General features: G+C 47.2%; 1 protein-coding gene across 2 annotated transcripts in view; it reads right to left on the reverse strand.

Moving 5' to 3' along the window:
* LOC125949117 (transcription factor RFX3) overlaps nt 1-20,000 on the reverse strand; it is a 31,209-nt gene that overhangs the window by 8,411 nt on the left and 2,798 nt on the right. For both annotated transcript variants that reach the window (XM_049675842.1, XM_049675841.1), the window contains exons 4-5: nt 19,956-20,000; nt 184-277 (exon numbers count right to left, since the gene is read on the reverse strand). The exon at nt 19,956-20,000 is cut by the window's right edge and continues 187 nt beyond it. In XM_049675842.1, coding sequence (XP_049531799.1) covers nt 184-277; nt 19,956-20,000 — 139 coding nt within the window. The remainder of the gene's footprint in view (nt 1-183; nt 278-19,955) is intronic.

Genomic DNA, 20,000 nt, shown 5'->3' on the forward strand with positions numbered 1-20,000 from the left:
GCCGTCGATCGTCGACGGAATTGCTGGTCGGTGGTAACAAAATGCTGCGGACGGAACTCAAATCGATCATTTTCAATTAGGGCACCTAATCACTAAAGCGCTTTATCGCTAGCAATACACATAATCAATTAGGACAATAAAAAGGGAAGTAAAAAAAAAGCCAGACATGGTACGGGGACTTACATTTGCGTTTGTCCTTGGTTGGCGGTGGTGTACATGTCCGAGTCGACATACTGCACGTACGTGTGATGGTTGGGCACATTGTCGGCCGATGAAACTGAGGAACAAGGAAGAAGAAGGAAAACGAGGCGCATTAGGAACGATTATTTTTTCGTCGTCAGCCATTTTGTGGAAAACGCGTTGGAGCAATCGAGAAATGATGATAAAACAAGCTGGAAACGATGATGACGGGAAATTGAGAAAAATCGGATTAAACCAAAAATACATGTACACACACAAGTTTGGAAAAAAATATCGTCCACCGCACAGCGGAAATCCTCTCTACGTCCAGCAGCAGCATCTGGTGTTGTTGCAAAGCCCCAGAAAGCATCAGACAACCTATCAAAGGAAATTCAAATGTCGCTAGCATCCTCCTTCTTGCCCACCGCTCTACATGCGCCATTTGCGGGAAACGATTCAGCTGGACTGCAGCACGAGGGCGAAAGAGAGAGAGAAACAGAGAGAACGAGAGAGGGAGGAAGTGAGGTGTAACTCCGCGAACCATGAATCCGCCGATCCGGCCATCTTGTTTTCCTTTCGACTTCACTGCACCCCCCGGCGGCATCGGTTCCCATTTGCTTTTTCGTTTCCCTCTCCCCTAGCTGCGTTCGTTCGTTTTCCCTGCGTGACCATGCGGGATGCTGACTCTTGTGCGTTTGCGGATATAGGGATGGGACATAAAGCGTGTTCCAAGCGTACAGCATGTAAGCGGGACACGACGACAAGATGCCGGCTGTCGGGGCTCGATGAAACCGAATTGAAAGAGGGGCTGGCTGCTGCTCTGCCTGCTTCTGGCCCGCTGGCTAGCAGCGACCAACGGTCGTCGATTGCTCAATGAAGCCGTAAAAATTGTGCAGAATTTTCCATCCCACAAAACCCTCCCCTCCCTGCACCACCACCCTGCATCACCACCTCCACAGAATATCCTTCTTGTTTGGCGCCCAGAGCGAGGACATTTGAATTTTCTACCGGAGCTACGGAAGGGAAGCAATTTTGCCTTCCAGAGGGTGTCCTCCTCCTCTGCTTCTTGGTTCCTACTTGATGCTGCCGCTGCTGCTGCTGGGGATGAGGGGGGTTTATATTTTTGGATTTGGCAGGACGACGATGATAAAGCGCGAGCCCCATTGAATGAAGGATGATAGCCAAAGCACCAACAGAAGAAGGGAGGGGCGTGTGCGTGCGGTGGTGGTGGTGATTCATTTCATTTCTTGAAAGAATTTTCCGGACTTTTTTGCTTTTCATTTCCCATTTTTCGCTGAATAGCGTGGAAGCGCAGCACAATGAGGCTGGCTGGCTGGCTGGTTGGCTGAAAGACCGAAAGTCGGTGGTTGGCGGTACCCTCGTCCTGAGTCATCTTTCTGGACTCGGGATGATGTCGCGTCCGCCCTCTCGAAACCGACCAGATGCCAGAAATGGAAGATTGGGTACAGAGCACAGTTTGCGAAGCACAATGATGACCCGAGATCGGTTCTAGGGAGCGGTACCTAGAATGCCAGTCAGCACATAGCACAGCACAGTGGTGGAAAGCGGGAAAAGCATCATGGCCGCCACAGCGCGCGAACCAAGTGCGCGCACGGTGGTACACGACGATTGCCTGCCTGCCTGTCTGAGAGTTGACGTGTGTGTGTGTGTGTGTGTGTGTGTGTGTGTGTGTGTGTGTGTGTGTGTGTGTGTGTGTGTGTGTGTGTGTATGTACGTTTGCCGAATCCCGAACGGCAGGATTTTACTTCAAATGTCAAACAATCAAAGATGTGTCGTGGAAGCGGCTAGGATAGGGTACAGATAGGCAGATGGTAGAGCATGTTTGGTTGGCTCAATAGCTGCATAAGATGTTGCGCGGATAGCATGTGCGAATGCCCCACGGATGTGGTCCGACCTCTACCCCACACCGTGGAACGATGGAAAAAGATGATTTTTTATTGCTTCCTCAGAATGCGGGCATTGTTTTGCGATCCGAAGGCGAGAGCTTCCGTAAAAATGGAATCCTCGAGCGATTTTGTGACTCTAATTCCACGCCCTGACGACCGCAGGCTGATGCTGATGGGTGGGGAGCCACCACCCGGGCTGTTTCGCGCACTCAAAATTACACATTCTGCACCATCACATGCGTCGTACGGAAGAAGCGTCATCCATTTTCGTGGTTTTTTTTAGCGATAACATTTTATCATTTCCGTTAAATTACGAACCGGCTGGCGTGCACATAAAACATGAGCCGGCTCGATGGTGTACCGATGGTTGGAATGTTTCATTCTCTGCGGTATGCTTCATGATCGCGGAAGTTCTAGCTACATAGGTTAAGTTGAAGTTGAAGACTAAGTTGACTAAGACTAAACAAAACTCTCGGAATTAGCAGAAAAAGGTTCACGCGAAATGAGTCAGCTCGAAGGATTCCGCAAGCTTAATATGATAAGAGAAGAACAAAACAAAAGAATTATCACAAACCATCCGTATAGAGATGAAGTAGGAAACGGAGGTTTTTGCGATGGCACAAACATACAGTTTGACATGGCGTTTAATTTATGCAAAACTATTTAATTTAATTTACAAAACAATAAAACAAAACATTCTTCTTCAACAGAAACGTTATCGAAAAAAAAAATTCTTAATAATGTAAGTTACACTACAGGGTGATGGTTACAGGGTACCATCTAGATAGGAACTATTTAAATGTTCATTCTGAAAATGATATCCATTTTGGGTATTTTGCATGGTAGTTGATAACATTTCGAGTGTAATACGAGTAATCTCCGCTCTGATATTTGCCTTCAGTTCCATAATAGTCTTTGGTTTGCAGACATACAGTTCAAATATTGTCACAGAAAAAATAGCGCAGGAATCGCTGAATGTGTCCCATGATTCTTACGATAAGTACGCACAGTTTTTACAGTTAAACAATTATTTTCAATGTACAATTTTAGCACACTTTTTTGGCGTGTATCGATCCATGGCTAAAATGATAAAGGCTGACAATTCAGAATGTGGCCGATTTATCCAAACTGGCTGAAAAATGACGAAGTTGTTCAACATTTAAACAGATCCTGCCAAGATGGCGCACCCTGTACAGTTTTTAATCTGTAGGAGAAGAGACCACAACGATTGTTTTCTTATTTTAAATACATAACCATTCCATTATATAATAAAACCATTCCAGCATTTTCAAACATTTTCTATATACAAGATAAACCATGATAAGCTGAAAAAAACATTAGGAAAAGTACAATACTCTGGATAACCACAGCAATGCTAGCGACTAATAAGATAGTGTTCAGATTAACACAAACTCGACATCAAATGGTGAACATTGGTGAATTAATATTTTTTCGCATTCAAAGAAGGAATGTAACATTTGTTGGTTATTTCTACGCTTTTTTTTAACGACTCATACCCAAGCATATTCAAATTGAGTTTTGATTATACCTAGTCCCAAACTCAGGATTACTTTCTTTTTAATTTCATATTTGTTGCTACTTTTTTCTAAACAAAAATTGAAATATTTCGAACAGATTGCCATCATCCTTATCGTTAACGATATAAAAAAATAAAAGGATGTTGCTCATTAAGCTAATGGTTTTTGAGGAATAAAAAATATTAATTTTCCTAATGCACAACCGGATGGCTGGCTAAGCTAGCTGTCCATCGAGCTGGATGACCGACGATGCCGGACACGTAATCTGACAAACATGTTCGTTTGAAGTAAGTAAATGGCAGCTAAAATACACGAAGGAAAAGGAATGCAAAAAGCTCTAAATGTAGGCTCGACACGTTTCACATTCCTCTCGATGCCGCTGTAAATGGAAAGTCGTGAATAAAAAACATCATAAAGTGCATGCCGAACAGCAGAAATGGTTCGAAGGGTTGTTGTTGAATGCACCAATAAAACTCCTGCAAACGAACGAACCATCATGCAAACACCCAGCAGGTCATGTATCGATATGGCTAGAGTGACCAATTGCAAAATGCAAACACGGTAACACGAAGGAGCAATCAATTTAGCTGGAATTGGAAAACATTTCCAGTAAAACAACATAAACATCCCACTGGGCGGTCGCAGCACTCAGCGAATCCATTGATTTGTAACGCTGCTGTGTGGGTAGGTTTTAAACGTTGCAGCGCGCAGTGTCCGTGTCCGTTGTAGCAGGACGTTCCTTCCAATGACGGAAGCATCGAGCAACACACACAAAAAAACGAAACAAGCATATCTCGATTCCGTATGCTTGTAGAGGGACAAAGGATTAGAAACAACAAAAAAATCGTAGAGAAATCGTTTCAAACCAAAAAAAAATGCGTTCGCAATAAAGGGTGCAAAGGAAGGAGGCAAAAGGAGGATGCCACAAGGACGCAACTCGCTGACAACGACGAGACCGAGGAGTGGGCTGCTGGGACAGGGTTTTTATTGCACCAATTTCAACACGATGCAACACACGCATCGGCGCAATCGCCTCCTGATTCCGAGAAGCGTCCATCCGGGAGCCCGGGACCGCATAGGATTCTTCTGTCTGCCTCGTAGACGGTGCGTAGAGGTTATGCTTTTGCATCCACGGTCCAAGAAAAATTATCAAGAATTCCTCCGCAACAACCCCAACAAAGAAAAAAGAAACAGAGAAAATCATTCCTCTGGTTTTCCGCTTGTCTCGCATGTTTCTTCCGTGCAATATGCTCTAGTTTTCGTGCAGCCCCGAACACTGCGGGCTGTCTCAAATTCAACCACATCAAAAACCCACTAACGAAAGGCACGGAGCCTGGAGACCTATAAATAATAGGGATAGAGAGATAAGGCCTCACTTCCCCGTCTGTGGCTTCCGGCTTGTGCTATAAAACGATAAATCAATCTAGTTCAGTCAGCAGTGCAGAGTGAAATCTAGCACTACTGCATCACGTACGCTGATTGTCGCTTCTATTGTTGCGTTTGCTCGTTCTCAAAGTGCTTGCCATTTGATTTCAAACGGACAATTGCAACATGAATGATTGCACACGAGATCGCGCGCTGCGATTGCAGTCCGCCGGGCGTTGGAAAATCGGAACGAGCTGAATTGGTTCATATAACCGGAGATAGTTTGCTGTAAGGATTGATTCTAATGGGAGCTGCCTCAAGGATACGCCACGATTCAAGGATCTTCAACCTTTACGGTCCTCGGTCCCGGAATGGATCGAAGTTTCCATTCCATTCTGCTGCTGCTGATGCTGCCGCTGGAGTGTAGCGCTACTTCCTCCCCCCAAACGAAGCATGGCTGGGGCAGCATCATTTTTGCAATCAAACTGATCCGTTGGGTGTGTCGTGGATAAGCCGTGCTCTGAGCCACGCGTCGGAATGCCATCTCAGGGCTGCGTCGCCCCCCGTCCCCTACACCACTCGCGGGTGGTCTGCTGCCGGTTGGCGCAAGACCGAAGTTATGAGTCCATAAAACCGTGGAAGAAGGAGCACTGCTGACTCTTGACGCCCCGGGTTTGCGCACGAAACTTGCGAGCCATAAACACATAAAAATACTAATGCACTTAAGCCACCGACCGAGGAGGACCGAGGGAAGGAGGAGCAGGAAACGATATCGCATGGCGTCAGCAGAAAACACTTTTTCGATTAGGATAGCACATACACGCGGGGATCGGCTTTTAGGTAAGGAGGAGGAGTGAATGCCACCGGAGACTGGGGGATGCTGACGGGCGTGTGAAGATAAGGCGTGTGCGGTGGATATTGTTATTTCACGACTTAACCGAAAACCGAAACATCATAATGTGGGATGTTTTGTTGGCGCGTTATGGCGCCGCGTTCGCAGTCGCAGTCACCGGGGCCCAGAGCATGGAAGCGCGTAGACGCGGAAGTGCGGGACACATAAAGTTAATGTTGATTGGATTTCCTGGCAAATGGCGTACACGGACGGACACGGAACGGAACGGACGGACGGACGCGTGTGCATAAAGCCATGTGGCGTTGTGTGTGTTGTGGGCGGATCACCACCGGAGCAAAGGCGACCCTCGGCACTGGGAATCGGCTCGTAAAAATGGCTCCGCTAATTCGAAAAATGGGAAACAACACAAAGGAGAGGGCGCCGAAACCAAACAGCGAGAGCGCGAATTAAAACTGCAATAACCATAAACGCGGCAAAGAATGCGCGTTACGCGTTCTGCGCGGAAGCTGCAAACACTTGCCCTTCTTGCGCCACCTCCTTGGTGTTTCTTGTAACGCCCAGCAGGAGCAGAAGCACGGGAGAGAGCGAGGAGACATTGCGCACGTGCCACATGGCGGAAGGAGCAGGATCTATGGTCCTGGGCGTATGCGGGCGTGTGTGTGTGTGCGTCGAATGGGATGTGGAGGAGCTGCGTGGAGCACTCCGAAAGCTGTCGTTATCTGGAGCACTCGTGGGATCGGCAATTAATGTTGCCTTGTCCTTCTATTGGCCTTCCGATGGGGGGGAGGGGGGGGGGGTCCAAGGTTGTTATCCTTCAGCCGTTGGGGATAGGGAAGGTGATTGGATGTTTTATGTGTACGAGGATGTGTATGGATTCAGCATATTTTTCCAAAATGTCATCGAGTTATTATGGCGAGCCATAACTTTACAAAAAGTTATTGTACGTATTAAAAAGGAAGGTCCAAGGGGCAAATGGACATCATCGGAGTCAACTATCGACGGGCAAAGACCAAGGGTTCTGGCTAACAAAACAGAGATCATCGCTTTGGCAAGCGTTTGAAACACGTAACACACAGAACGAACCGCAACCAATAGTAATAGGAGGGAGAAGAGATCGAGAATGAAAACCTCAAAATGAAGGAAATTTTAAAAATTTAAAATAGAGAAGTTTTAAAAATGGGATAGACCAAAAACCAAGAAGTCATTCATGAAACATACGAAAATTGCAATAAAGTGATGGATAGTCTATTTTTTAAAAGTGTTATCGAAGAAGACATATTTCATTTGCTTAAATTGGGCAACAAACGTTTATCTAAACCCAAGTATTTACATTTTCTCTAAAGTGATGCAAACGCAAATTTGGAAGATATTTTGACGAAATAGTCAAAGTTTATATGTTTATGGTAAAGCCATAAGTAACTTAAACCTTGGAGGAGTATTAAGTGATGAATTATGATAAAAGAAACAAAAATACAGCCGCGACATGAGCAGCTCTAGAGAACCGTCGCTAAACCATAGCAAGTTTTGGGATGCAAATAGCAACAGCGGAACGAAATAGTTAGCGAAAAGAAAATCATGGTTTTTACCGAGTTGAAAAGCTTTCCTACTTTGGAGGTTTTATGCCAATTTCACTACAACAGTTTTTGACATTAGTACATTTGAAGAAAAAAAAACTCATTTTCCCGATAACTGTGCTATTAATTCGAATTGAATAAATTGTGCTATGATCTCATTAAAAGCAACGTACACGCAAAATAGATTTTAAAAAAACCCCTCTGGGATGCCTCGTCAATAATGTACCGATACAACAGCGTTTTCGAAAGATCAAAAGACTAATGCACGCTTTTGGTTTCAAAGTTATGATGCATTTGACGCGTGTTCAAAGTCCGCAGAATCGAACAAACTCACAGCAAGGCGCATCAACCATTTTCTAATAAAACGGAGCAATGTACTTTTTTTTAACACACAGTGTAAACATTGTAATGATCATCATTGCCATCATTCAGTTATTCTACTCATAATTCGTACGTAAAATATAGGAATGCAATTTCTTGAACGAAAGTAATCGATAATAGAGAACACCAGCAATGCAAGTGGAATGAGGTCAGTATGGTGAGACCCTTAAGGTACTTTACATGAGTTGTGCAGCGAGTAGGACTTTCCACAGTAGGTCATGTTGTTGCAACGCCTGTTGTACATCATGGCGCGTAGGAACGTTGCTGGCAGCTTCCCGTCGCGTTTTCTTAGTATACTGATGATTTACACCCTTCCTCCTTCTTCCTGATGCGATCGACTTCGGAGCCGTCGATGAAGTGCACCCTTTGACCCCACCATCAACTAGTTTCTCAAGCACACGTGCTAGACACTAGCAACCCGAAGGGATGCTTTCCTCGAACATATGGGTCCCTGAATGGTTCCAGTGTGCGAGCTTTAACTTAAGTCTGTCGGTATCGGTGTTGTTGTTGTTGCTGTTTGTTTCCTGTTGTGCGATGGGTAATGTCAAGGACAATACTGCTGCTGGCTAGTAGTTAGCATGACACGAAGCAACCAGAGGTACGCGAGGTGGGAGGGTCCAAGATGCCAAGGTTGCTGCAGCTGGCAACGGTCGGGACCGTCTTTTCTCAGGAACACTTGACACCGGTACCCACGGGGGCAGACGGGCGGACGGCTGGGCTCGTTGAAGTGCGATACGAGCCAATCGGTAGTAACCATAGGAAACCGATCGGACACTGGGATGCAACCGGTGGAGGCGTCGTCGTCGTCGTCGGCGTCGTCGTCGTCGTCGGCGTCGTAGGTTTGGGAGTACCGGTCGGGATGTAGGTTAGATCACTCCAGAGCCCAGAGCCAGCGAGGTGGCCTGATTTTGCATCCGAGGCACACGGCGAGGACGCTCGAGCGGTTCTCAGCCGAAGGTAGCAGCCCTCGTCACCCGCTCGTCGTCGTTGTCGTTGTCGGCGTTGTCGTCGTGACGCAGCATCAGCGAATCACCTCCACTCTCTCCCAGAGTCTCGAGCCTTTCAATCGGGCAAATCGATAGTGAATGAATGTGATGATGGTGTGTGATGACGGTGGTGATGGATGGTGTGGTGGTGCCGTTGCTGGTACAATCCTCTTGAGGTGGTGGTTCGGTTTCGTGCGCTTTGCTCACTCCGGCCAATCTGCAAACATACCACACCACCAAGCTAATCTATCTGTTGCACTCTATCCAGTCGGTGCCTCCTCCGTTACTCGACACCTTCAGTCCGCCAATCCTTTCCAGGTGTCACTGAGAGTGAAAGTGAAGCTACTGGCTGCTGCTGCTTCTGCTGCAGCCAGTATTGCTGCAGTGATCGAACGCACAATAATTTAACAGGCGCCACACTCCTCAAGAATGGACTCACTGCAAACGGGGGTTTATCAATACAGACACAACTACACCTAACGTCCTTTGTTAACGAATGCAATGGACGCGAGTATGATGATCTTATGGAATTACTGGTGGTCGAAGTCACGGTACCCACACATACACACACACAAATAACGCGCGAGAGATACAACAAATACGGCCGGGGCATTTGCACTCAATCAATGCATCTCGAACGGTGCAATCGTGCATCGTGCACACCTCAACACCCTCCCTTGAGATGCCAGCGGCAACACCTGGTGAAGCCTCGGCGAAGGCTCTTTCACAGAACAAGACAGGACAGTAGACGGACGACACTGTGCGATGGCAAGAGTGGCAGCAAAAGAGAGCGCGAGTCAAAGTTGCGAACGACGAGCCTTAGCAACGGGCCAGGACAACGCGACGGTGTAGAGTGAACTGAATTCGATACCGAAATCTATCCCCTGGTGCACCGGTCGTGTCCCGGATGTGGATGGCAAGCTAGCCAAGCTTTAGCTAGCCAGCCGCCGCCTGCTTGCTCACCCGCCACGCTTGCCACGCTCCGCCCAGCAACTCCGAACACCCCTGCTGCCGCCAGCCAGTCACATCATCCAGCCACTCTCGGCCATCTCGCCGACGTCGGTGGTGTGGTGCTCGCGCGACTCTCCCGAGTAGCATCATATCCTAGTCCTTGCTGACGGCGGCGGTGGTGCTTGCTCTGTGCGCTTTTTACCCCCTCTAGCAACTTCCGGGATAGCGCACTGTCTCGCTCAGTCCGCCTCTGCTGCTGCTCGTCGGGATCTTAGTCCTTTCTCGGTTTTGCTCGGTCGGCTTGATGCGTACGGTTCCGTCCGTTTCCTTCGCCCTTCTGCTCTCTTCTCTCCGATCCGCAAACCAATCCGAGCCAATCCAGCTACAACCGCAACACGCAACGTAACCTCTCGCCTTCCCTCTATCATTTGATCATCATCCCTCATCATTCGGTTCGTCTCGCGCAAACGACGATGACGACGACGACGACGCAGTCGGTACATGGCCGTGGTATTGGTGGGATGAGAATCACAGGACGAAGCACCAGTAGTAACGTAGAGGACCTGCCGCTTCGTCGACCGTTCTGCGCGGGCAGTACAATCAAAACATCGTCTCGATACTAGCGGCGGGACCGGCGTAAACAGTGTCCACAGTGTCCTGTCCCCTCCTGAACCACCAGTGGCACATCCGAGAAGGATGCTTTTTTTTGGTCAAGATTCGATGGACAAACGTTTCAAAAACAGTGTCGTCTGCCGCCTCCATCGATGGATGTCTGACCAGGGATGGGTGGTAGGTGACATACTGGCGCCAGGACTCTGATTTGTGCTGTGCTTACGGTTTCTTCTGGCCATTTCTAGAACGGATCCTTTCCTACACACACAGACACGTCCTCCTCGAGCAACTCGGAAGGTGTGGTCATCATAAGGAGCAGTGCCATCATTCGGAACTTTAAGAAACATCTGTACACATTTCTATATTAGCCTTCTTTGGTTGTGATCCGTCGCTCAGCCGGATTGTGATAAGGCTAATTGGTTTGTTATTGACGATTGGCTCGAGGCGCGAGGCGAGACAAGGGCTTCTCACGATGTGGCACCGTAGCCGCTCTGCTTCGTCTCCTCTCTCTCTCTCAGGTCCCTGTCAGCCACGATCGCATCGACTGAACGAGAAGAGATTTCGATTTTTATGTCCTTGAGAGCGCAGCTGAAAGGACTTCATCTCCGGCGGCTTCAAAATGTCGTCAGCCTCAGCAGCAGTCAGCGGTAGTGCCCAGGTAGTACCAGTTTCTGGCGGTGAGTGGTAGGAGACAGGGATGCGCTGGTGCAAAAAGGGGGCGTAAACGCTGCGTGTCCTTCTCCGAATAATGCACGCATATCCTGGAACGGCGTGCGTTAAGCTCCGCCCCGTCCGACCATGAGAGCACGAGATGAAGTGCCGAAAACTCGCCTCGCCCGGTGAGATGAGATGCCGCGCATGACATCTACGCCGAACAGCAGCAGCAGGTCCGTGAGCTGTAGCGATGTTGGCCGTCGATGATGGCCGTCGTCTCCTCAGTGCTGTCGTCCTCTGGTGCGTTGCTAGTTCGGGCATGCTCGCATCAATGAGGAGCTGATGATGTGGTGGTGGTGGTGGTTTCGTCAGGAATAGGTGTCCTGGCGGACTCATGCTGCAGGTGATGACCGCAACCGTGGATGCGAGACCGAAACCTCGGTGCCGACATGTGCTTTCGTTGTCATATCCTGACTTCGAGTAGCACCTCTCTAACCACACGCACGCAGGCAGGTACGAGTAACTTTCATCTTTGTGGCGTCGACGACAACACACATGGCCACGTTTGGCATGGCATACCCCTCCTCATCACTCCTCCCTTTAATGGATGCAGCCGGGACAGGAACGGGAAAAACATACTTTCCAACTGTGAAATTCTTCCAACGCAACATGGACATGGACATGGCCACGGGATGGTACGGGTGGCCAGTGGTGTTACGAAGAAACACCAAAAAAACTAAGCCACACCACTCGAGCCATCCGAGGCAAGGTTCATACATCCCGTGGGCCGGAAATACCGGAAGTCTGGGTCTGCTCTTCACAGTAACGCTTACATGCGAACGCGTGTGGCTTCAGAATCCCACCTTTCTCCACACCAAAGTGGACTTGCATCTGGTGCTGCTGTTGCTACTGAGTGGAGATAGTGGAATGCAATTATGAGCTGTGAGCGAGCGGGTTCGGTTTGAGTTTGCCAAGTGGTCATAGTGGACGAACCACGAATGGTCGGGAAGGACGGACGCCCTTGCAGACAAACGTTCATGGTTGATTGTGTTTTAATACCCAGATTCTTTAGTTCAAGTTCAAACGCAACAGTCAGTCTGTAGTAGAGCGCAGTACGGAAGCCCTATAGATCGGAAAGGAACCGAGATTGCAACAGTTGATGCTGCTCGGTGGTAACGGGGTTGTCGGTGGTCGTAGGGCGGGCACATATTTCGAGCCAATTTCGGAACTCATGTTCAGGTCCAGGACACAGGAACACTGTGAATTCCTTAGCCAGTATGTTCCTTCTGAGCAGCACAGATGAAGAGTTATAAAAGTGCAGACCACGAGTATTGCAATAAGTGTATATGTGTGGCGTGCGTTGGAGCGGGGCATACAAGACAAGACGGTGTAAGGACATTCCATTTAGTTGCATCAAAGTTAATAACGAACCACTTCAAAACCCATTTCATTCGGAAAAGTTATGTTGTTATGTCGGATGGAAATTGTTTCAGTATTGCGTTTTACCAAAGATTACAATGGACATGTGCACCCGGTTGTGGCACACAGGGCTGATCAAAATACCTGAGTGTAAACCTTTATCCTAACCAAACGTAACTGTTGATTGGAGATAGTGAATGGAAAACTCCAACTTATGCAGTTATACACCAAGTAATATAACCATGATGTTTACAGTGTTCAAGTTATGATTTACAAACAAATTGGTAGAAATATCAAAGAAGATTACCATAATGCGATCATATGACCATATTGATGATTATGGTTATATGGTTACATAGCGCATTTCAAACGGCAAATGTACTGATAAAAGAACAAATAGAGCTTACAATAAGCTAATAGCTTATCACAAATATATTGTTTTGCATTTTGGAACGCCGCAGAAATCAACTCTAAAGCAAAAAAATGCTGTAAAAATTATAAACTATTGTAAACTACTCTCGTTTATTGTCTATCGTAAGTTTACATCAAGCTATCCCGACAAATATTGACCAATAAAGATTTTTCAATGATTATACTACTACCCAGGATCTGATTTACAGAAACATTCCTTACAACATCTGCCGCAACACACGATCAAAGGACAAAGCGACAACGGTACGGCTGTCTCTGCTGGCTTGACAAATGCCTTCAAACGACGTGAACAGTATAAGCTGCGCTGTGTGAACCCACTCAGCTGGCCACCGATAGTACGTAGCGTACGCAATCCTTGCCGGCCGGGCTAGCTTATCGCACGGTTGGCCAGCGAAGTAGGATTCGCGACAAAAGAATCTTAATCGATCCTTCAGGATCCGACCGTCGCTTTATTTATCGTTTTAAATTTTACCCATCAAATCGATAAGCAGCAAAAGAATGGAGCGACAACAACAATGGGAATCGAGAGTTGGCCGAGATGCGATTTCGATCAGGATATCGATCCCTGCCTATCAGCAGGGAGAATGGGAAGCCGTTCACCTGTTGCTGAGTGGCAGAGGGCGCGCTCTTGCCCCAACACAGTCATCGCCATTCCGTGTGTGTATATCATGTGTTCAACTTGTTTATCGGGATGACAATAAGGATACGATGGCCCGTCTAACCGTGGGTGCTCGCTTGATACGTACAAACACTCGGTACCGCGATTCCGTGCTACAAGTATTGAAATAAACGTTAACATGCTATTGAAAGGCCTTGATGATGCGTGGTGCGTTTGCGCTCATCACTTGATAAGCATCACCAGAGAATTGACAGAGGAAAGCAGCAAGTAAGTAGTCGGCTCGGCACGGCACAGCGACTCACCATGGGTCACCTGAGCGGTGCTGAGCTGATATCAATTACCCGTAGAACGCACGTGCAACCGTGAAGCAGCATATAGCTCGCCCCGGCTGGCACGTGTTGCATAAGCCACATCCTGGAGTGCCCGCCCGATGAAGACCCACTGGTACCATCCACTATATACGATATTCAACCAGCCGGTCTGTCGAACCCCTTCCCCTCCCATGACCTTCCTCCCTTCTTTTCCCGGTACTCAATTGATGAATATTATTTTCCCTAATCGCACACGCTACCCGAGCATGGAGTGGAATACAGGTGGCAAAGAGAGAGAGAGAGAACGAGTTCGGTGCTATAGTCCTCCCGGTCCGAGATGATGGACAGTTTGCACCCTTGGCAGCGGGCGAGGGGCACACGCGCGCGCGCGCCCTACCTTACGCCACACCTCACGTGTGTTTGGTTATTATGTTTTTTCCCTCGAATCTTCAATCTCGCTCTCAATCCGAAATTGCGCCAGCAGCAGCAGCAGCAGCAGCAGCATGAGAGGGAGTTAGGGATGTGTCTGCCGTCCGGTTTGCGGCCCTGTTCGCCACCCCGCGGAGCTGTAATCCTAATTAATTGATGCGCAAATGTTGTCCAACAGCACCGCCAAGAGTCGATGGTCGACCGTGGTTTGGTGCTGGTGGTGGTGGTGGTGGCAAAGCATATGTACATCATTGGTGGTCTAGCCTGTCAGCCGTCACCCGTTGCGTTACACCCTTTCCCTTTCAGATACTGTTGCGAACTTGAAGCTTATATTTAAAAAAAAAACAAACTAGAAGACAGTTTAATTCCGAATGCAACAGTCAAGCAGCCCAAACAACACACAAAGAACGAGAAGAGGGTCCTATTCGTCCAAGAAAAAGTTTACAATTTTCAAGTTTTTCATCGCAGCATGGTGTGTGCAGGGCGGCGCATCAGCAGCAGCAGCATCAACCCCGTCGGATTTTGCTTGCTTCCTTGCGTCCTTCGCCTCTCGGCGCACGGTGAGAGCGGCGGGGATAATTCTTCCAATCAAGACTAATTATTTCAGGATTACATTCGCTTCACTACACCTCGATGCTACTGCGACCTGAACCCGTATCGTGCGCATCATATCGCTCGATAGTGTGCCCCGACGATTCGGATCCCGAGTTGGTCCTTTTTGCATCAAACAAATAGAGCGATCTGGAAGGTAGGAACACCCAAAACACCCCGTCGTTCCCCGCCGTACTGCTGCGTACCGTGATCGTCGTGTGCACCGTACAATCCCTTCCTTCAATTGCGCGCTACCCCATTGCTCGGATCCCTCCTTAGGTCCTGGTGCAGCAAGGATTTTGCTATTGTTACCAGGAACGGATTTACCAAGAGTCTCTTCCCGGGGTCCGGGGGTCAAAGAATCAAGCAGGGATGATACGCACCACACCGACGAGGGCACTGGGTGTGCCGGTGAGCGGTGGTGAAGATTAAGATCAATTGCGTCCGTATCTGGAGGACGGACCTTTGTGAAAGTGTTTTATTTGGAAATAAGGGCTCGCCGGCGTTGAAGTTGTTTTTCTATTGAAGAACGTCCTTCTCGTTCTCCAGTCACTCACTTGACCCCAACGTTAGTCAATGTGCGGTGCACTTATCAGGCTGCCTCCGACCGCCTGACCACCATCTCTCTCTAGGGTTGAGGGCCTAGACAAATTAAATATAATTTGCGGTGGTGTGTCCGTTAAGACATCGTCGTCTATTTGTGCTCATGTTTATTAAATGAAATATTCAGAGGCATGCATAACAAAAAAATCTAGAGGCATAGCATACGAACGGTATCATATAGGGGAATCTAGAATCCATATAGGTAGAAGTTGATGAGCGGTTTAATTAAAATTGCCAGGAAGCACCTTCCAGGGCTCTGTTCTAAACCATACAAGATCTCGACTAGAAAGCTCAGAAAAGAGCTCTGATTATTGGCATCTAAAGTTTATACTTATTACCTGGTTAGCAGTTCCACGTTGCTCAAAGCAACTAACATAATACTCGCATGTGGCTGTTGTTTCAATATTCTGCTCGGCCACGTTTATGAGCAGCAAACTTTACTGCATCCACACCACGCAAATCATACGTCTGCAAGGGCGAACCAACGAGCTAGAAAACCACCAACACAGACAGCAGGCAGAGCAGCATCTGATGCTGAAGAGCCGACATCCCTCCCAAAAGTTTCCCAATCGCTAGCTGTCGCTCCAACAAATTTAGATCTAAAGAGATAAAACTTTACATCCACTGAAGAACAGACACGCCACACGCTCCATGGCAGGGAATGATTGAAGAGCGCGAGCGCGCGCGCAAGCGGTAACATTTGTAGTTAAGAGTTTTAATTAGTTCTACTACTGCGTGGCGCGGTGAAAGCAGTCAAGTCATGCTGCCGTTACTGTTCCACCAGACAGGTGAAACCAGAAGTGATCTGTTCTTGATGAAGGCGATGGGAAGGAGAGACCGAAAAATCGTCGTCGTGGCCCTAGCTAGTCACCGGGTGTGAGTTTCTTTGTCGCGCGAAAGGACAAACAGTTAACGCTCGCTGCGCAGGAGGAGTCTGATCTCGCTAACTGTTGTTGCTGTTGCTGCCGCTGTTGCGGATGATGATAATAATGATGAATGTGATTTCCACTGGGAACAAGAAGCGTTAACGGTGTGAGGCAAGAGCCGACGCGACGGTGTGCCTAGTGCCCGCGATACGGGAGAAGGTGAAACCGTATCAATTTCACCCCAATTACTACACCGCTGCCTCTACCGCCTCCCTGGCTGCCAAGCAAGCTAGCTAGATGGCTGGCTGGCTGCCACTAATATAATCTGTCCCTCGTTGATGCTGCTGCCAGTGATGTTAAGGTTGACCAACACGCGAAAGGAAAGGTTGTTAATTTGTGATCCTTACTTTCTTGGCGCATCCTTTCACGCTACGCTACTGTGACCTCTCGCTCTCTCTCTCCCTTTCCTGCTTTCGCTTAGCTCTTGCATGCCGGCAGGAGGGCCCGGACTGTCGGTAGGGGTGCTTTTCCACTTGACGAGATAATGAGTGATGAAGAGCTGAAGGTGGGATTACGCTCCAGCCAACGAGGCGGATGAGAAGAGGGATGGCGCACTGGTTTACCACGGAATAGGGGAAGCGGTAGCGTAGCCGCCTTCCCGTTAAAAGTGATACATTTAATTGTGACGCTCTCTACCGGTGGTCTAGGGCTCCGGTACCGGCCAACCTGTACCCCTCTCGCCCTCTATTACCGCGTACCGGCTGATAGTCTCGGTGCCAGTGAGCGTGTCTGATTACATGTATTTTGACGTGTTTGACAAGTCGTGTCGAACAGTGAGGAAGGGCCGCTGCTCAGCCCGGTCACCAGGAATGGAGGGGTGCGTGTGTATTGTAAAAAGGATACGTTTAATTAAGAGACCAGCGATATGATCGGGCTCGCTGCTGAGCATTAGTGAAAGCGAGCCTAACCTTTGTAGCTACCGCCGCCGCACACCGCTGGTGTCTCCTCTCTCCTCCTCGCCTCATCCTTTTGTGCGAGATAATAATAGATCAAAAGATGAGTTGTTTATCAACACTGATTTGACGTGGGACGGGGCACACTTGGGCCGGGCGTTGAGTTCGTTGAGGGTGATGGGAATCTTTGGAGGGCTTCATCAATCCCGTAAGATATGGGACCATGCAAGTCATGTGCCGGAAAAAAAACCGAGCCAACCAATGTTAAACCATACTGGTAGGAATTCGAGCGAACTGAAATTACGTACTCCGGCACGAATTTTGATCATGGAAGATGTGAATAGCTACGCAAGCCATTCGCTCTCGAGCAACTTATTTGAACTTTCTGCGACAAAGTTCGATCAACCGTCCCATCCATCTCATTGTCAGCTTGGGTGCCCAATTCTGTCGTACGATTTGCGTAACGGCATGCCGTGAAAGTGTCCTCACGTGTGCATATGATTCGATCCACTGCCGAGCACTCAAGTGGTATCCAACCGTGGCACCCGGTGAGAAGGAGGCGATGATCAATGCTCTCAATGCGAAATTCCGAGAACCCGGATAGGAGCGAAATGGCGCACACCAAGGGACGAGACACCAATCGGGTACACGTGTCGTCACGCAGAGTGCCAATTGTCGAAAAGAGGAAAATTTGTGTGCTCCATCTGACGGTGGACGGAGTTGATGACCTTAAAAAGGTGATTGGGATGATCCTACCAAATACGTAATTGGCTGAGCCGGACGACCACTAGGTATGTATGCTGAGAAAATGCCCTCCCCCATATGCACAACAGCCGGTTGCGAATCACACTAGTTGACTTGGTTCGTTGTGTGCGGCCCACTCGAAAGTGATCGCAAAATGGGACACTCAGGAAAAAGCAGGAAATCAAATATCCAATTACAAAATGATGGATTGAACGATGTGATTTCGAACGAAAATGTTTGCATTACCAACTATCCGGTTAGTGATATCCATCAAAGCACTAATCCGTTCAACTGAAAATGATTCACCACCGTCGTATTTCAAGATGATAGTGGGCACTATAAGCAGATATCTAAGGCGTCAACGTGATAATAGATTAAAAGTACTGACTCTTTACGAAGTCGTTTTTTCCGGGCCTATACTCTTCAAGTCAACCCAGATCTTTGCAAATATCTTTGGTGATATTTATATAATTGGTCGACGATTTTCCAATATAATGCAAGTTTGCAGGTAGATGAGGCAAATACAAAAACCTTAACCGGCCCAAGGAGCTACAGTGCTTTTCACAATGATAGCCTCAACAGGGTGTGTTTTTTTTTAACATATATAATGACGGGCGAGCCGTATGTTTACCTCAACAGGGTGTTAAAAATAATAAATATTTCAAAATTATAGTCTCAGCTGCATAGTTCAATCTTCTCCAATTTTTCATTACATCCTTTTTCCTAACAGAAAATAGCATTTTACAGCATTTAGCAAATGCAAAATCAGCATTTTCAAAATAGCATTTTACAGAAACAGAAAATAGCAAACTTTTATTGGCTGTGCTGCACTTTCTTTAAGTACGATACTAACAGAAATATCTAAACAAGAAGGAATTAAAAAAAAATAGAAAAGAATAGACAACGATGAATAGGAACAGTGTAAAACAACCTCCTTATAGCATTTAAAATGTCACAAGGCGATTACCATTGTTTTTAAACGGATCATCAAATCTATTTTCAGCAGGTTTTCCATCAAACCGCGATGGCTTGCGAAAGTAATTGTCTTGAATTTTCATTAAGTCCAACAGAATTACATAATGTTTTAAATAAAATTCTTAGTTAGGCTATCATTTTGAAATACTTTTCGGTTGTTGCTTCTCTTGCTTGCCGTTCCATATTAGCCTCAGCTCGAAATCACTTTTAAAGCTGGCATTCGGAAAAATACTGTATTAAGCGAAATATGATTGAAGCTATCGCATAAATATGTGAGAAAGGGGTTTTCGAAAATCTCGCCTACGTTGTGACAAGGGTAAGCACTGACCGTGATATGACCACAAGAGATTCGCGGAATCATGGTAGCAGCTAACCAGACTTTCTTTGGCTTGAGGAAACAAATTATCAACAAAAAAAATCTTTCGAATAGGAGAAAGGTCAATATACGAATCTCACATTGACAAAACTCAGTTGCGCCTCTCAAACCTGAACCCTGTCTAAAATGACAAAACCTACTTAGTCATAGTCTGATGGGATGATTCTCAGAAGGATAAGAGTAAACATGTGCAATATTATTGGGCAACTTAGGAGGTTGGGGGTAAATTCTTAGCTTACTTTGATGTATGTAGCGTATTTTCCGAAATTTGAAAATATTTTGTAAAGTTCGAATTTTGCGTATTCGATCGATAAATATTGATAAAAAATATTGCGCCTGTGTAGCCCGCTTAACGCTCGCAAGGTTTTGATTTACTGGGTATATTAAAAAAATGCAGGTGACGCTTCATGGCCTGATGCGGGGAATTTTCGGGAGTAGACCGTATGAACAGGCAACGATTAGCAAGTTGAAAGGAGACCAAATATTCAAGTAGATAAACAGCAGAAGTAAGTAATTAGCAGACTTGATTTGTTGAAAATATGACTCGCCATTTGAAGATCCTTTTGGTGCTCGGATAATACCAGCAGCGTATTCAAAAAGAACGAATCATAGTGCACTTTGATGCGCTTTACTTACCGGTTACAGTGATGTATTGCGGAGTAGGATCAGTTGGGCTTTGGC

Source organism: Anopheles darlingi, chromosome 2 (assembly GCF_943734745.1).
Source record: "Anopheles darlingi chromosome 2, idAnoDarlMG_H_01, whole genome shotgun sequence".
Classification (NCBI taxonomy): Eukaryota; Metazoa; Arthropoda; class Insecta; order Diptera; family Culicidae; genus Anopheles; species Anopheles darlingi.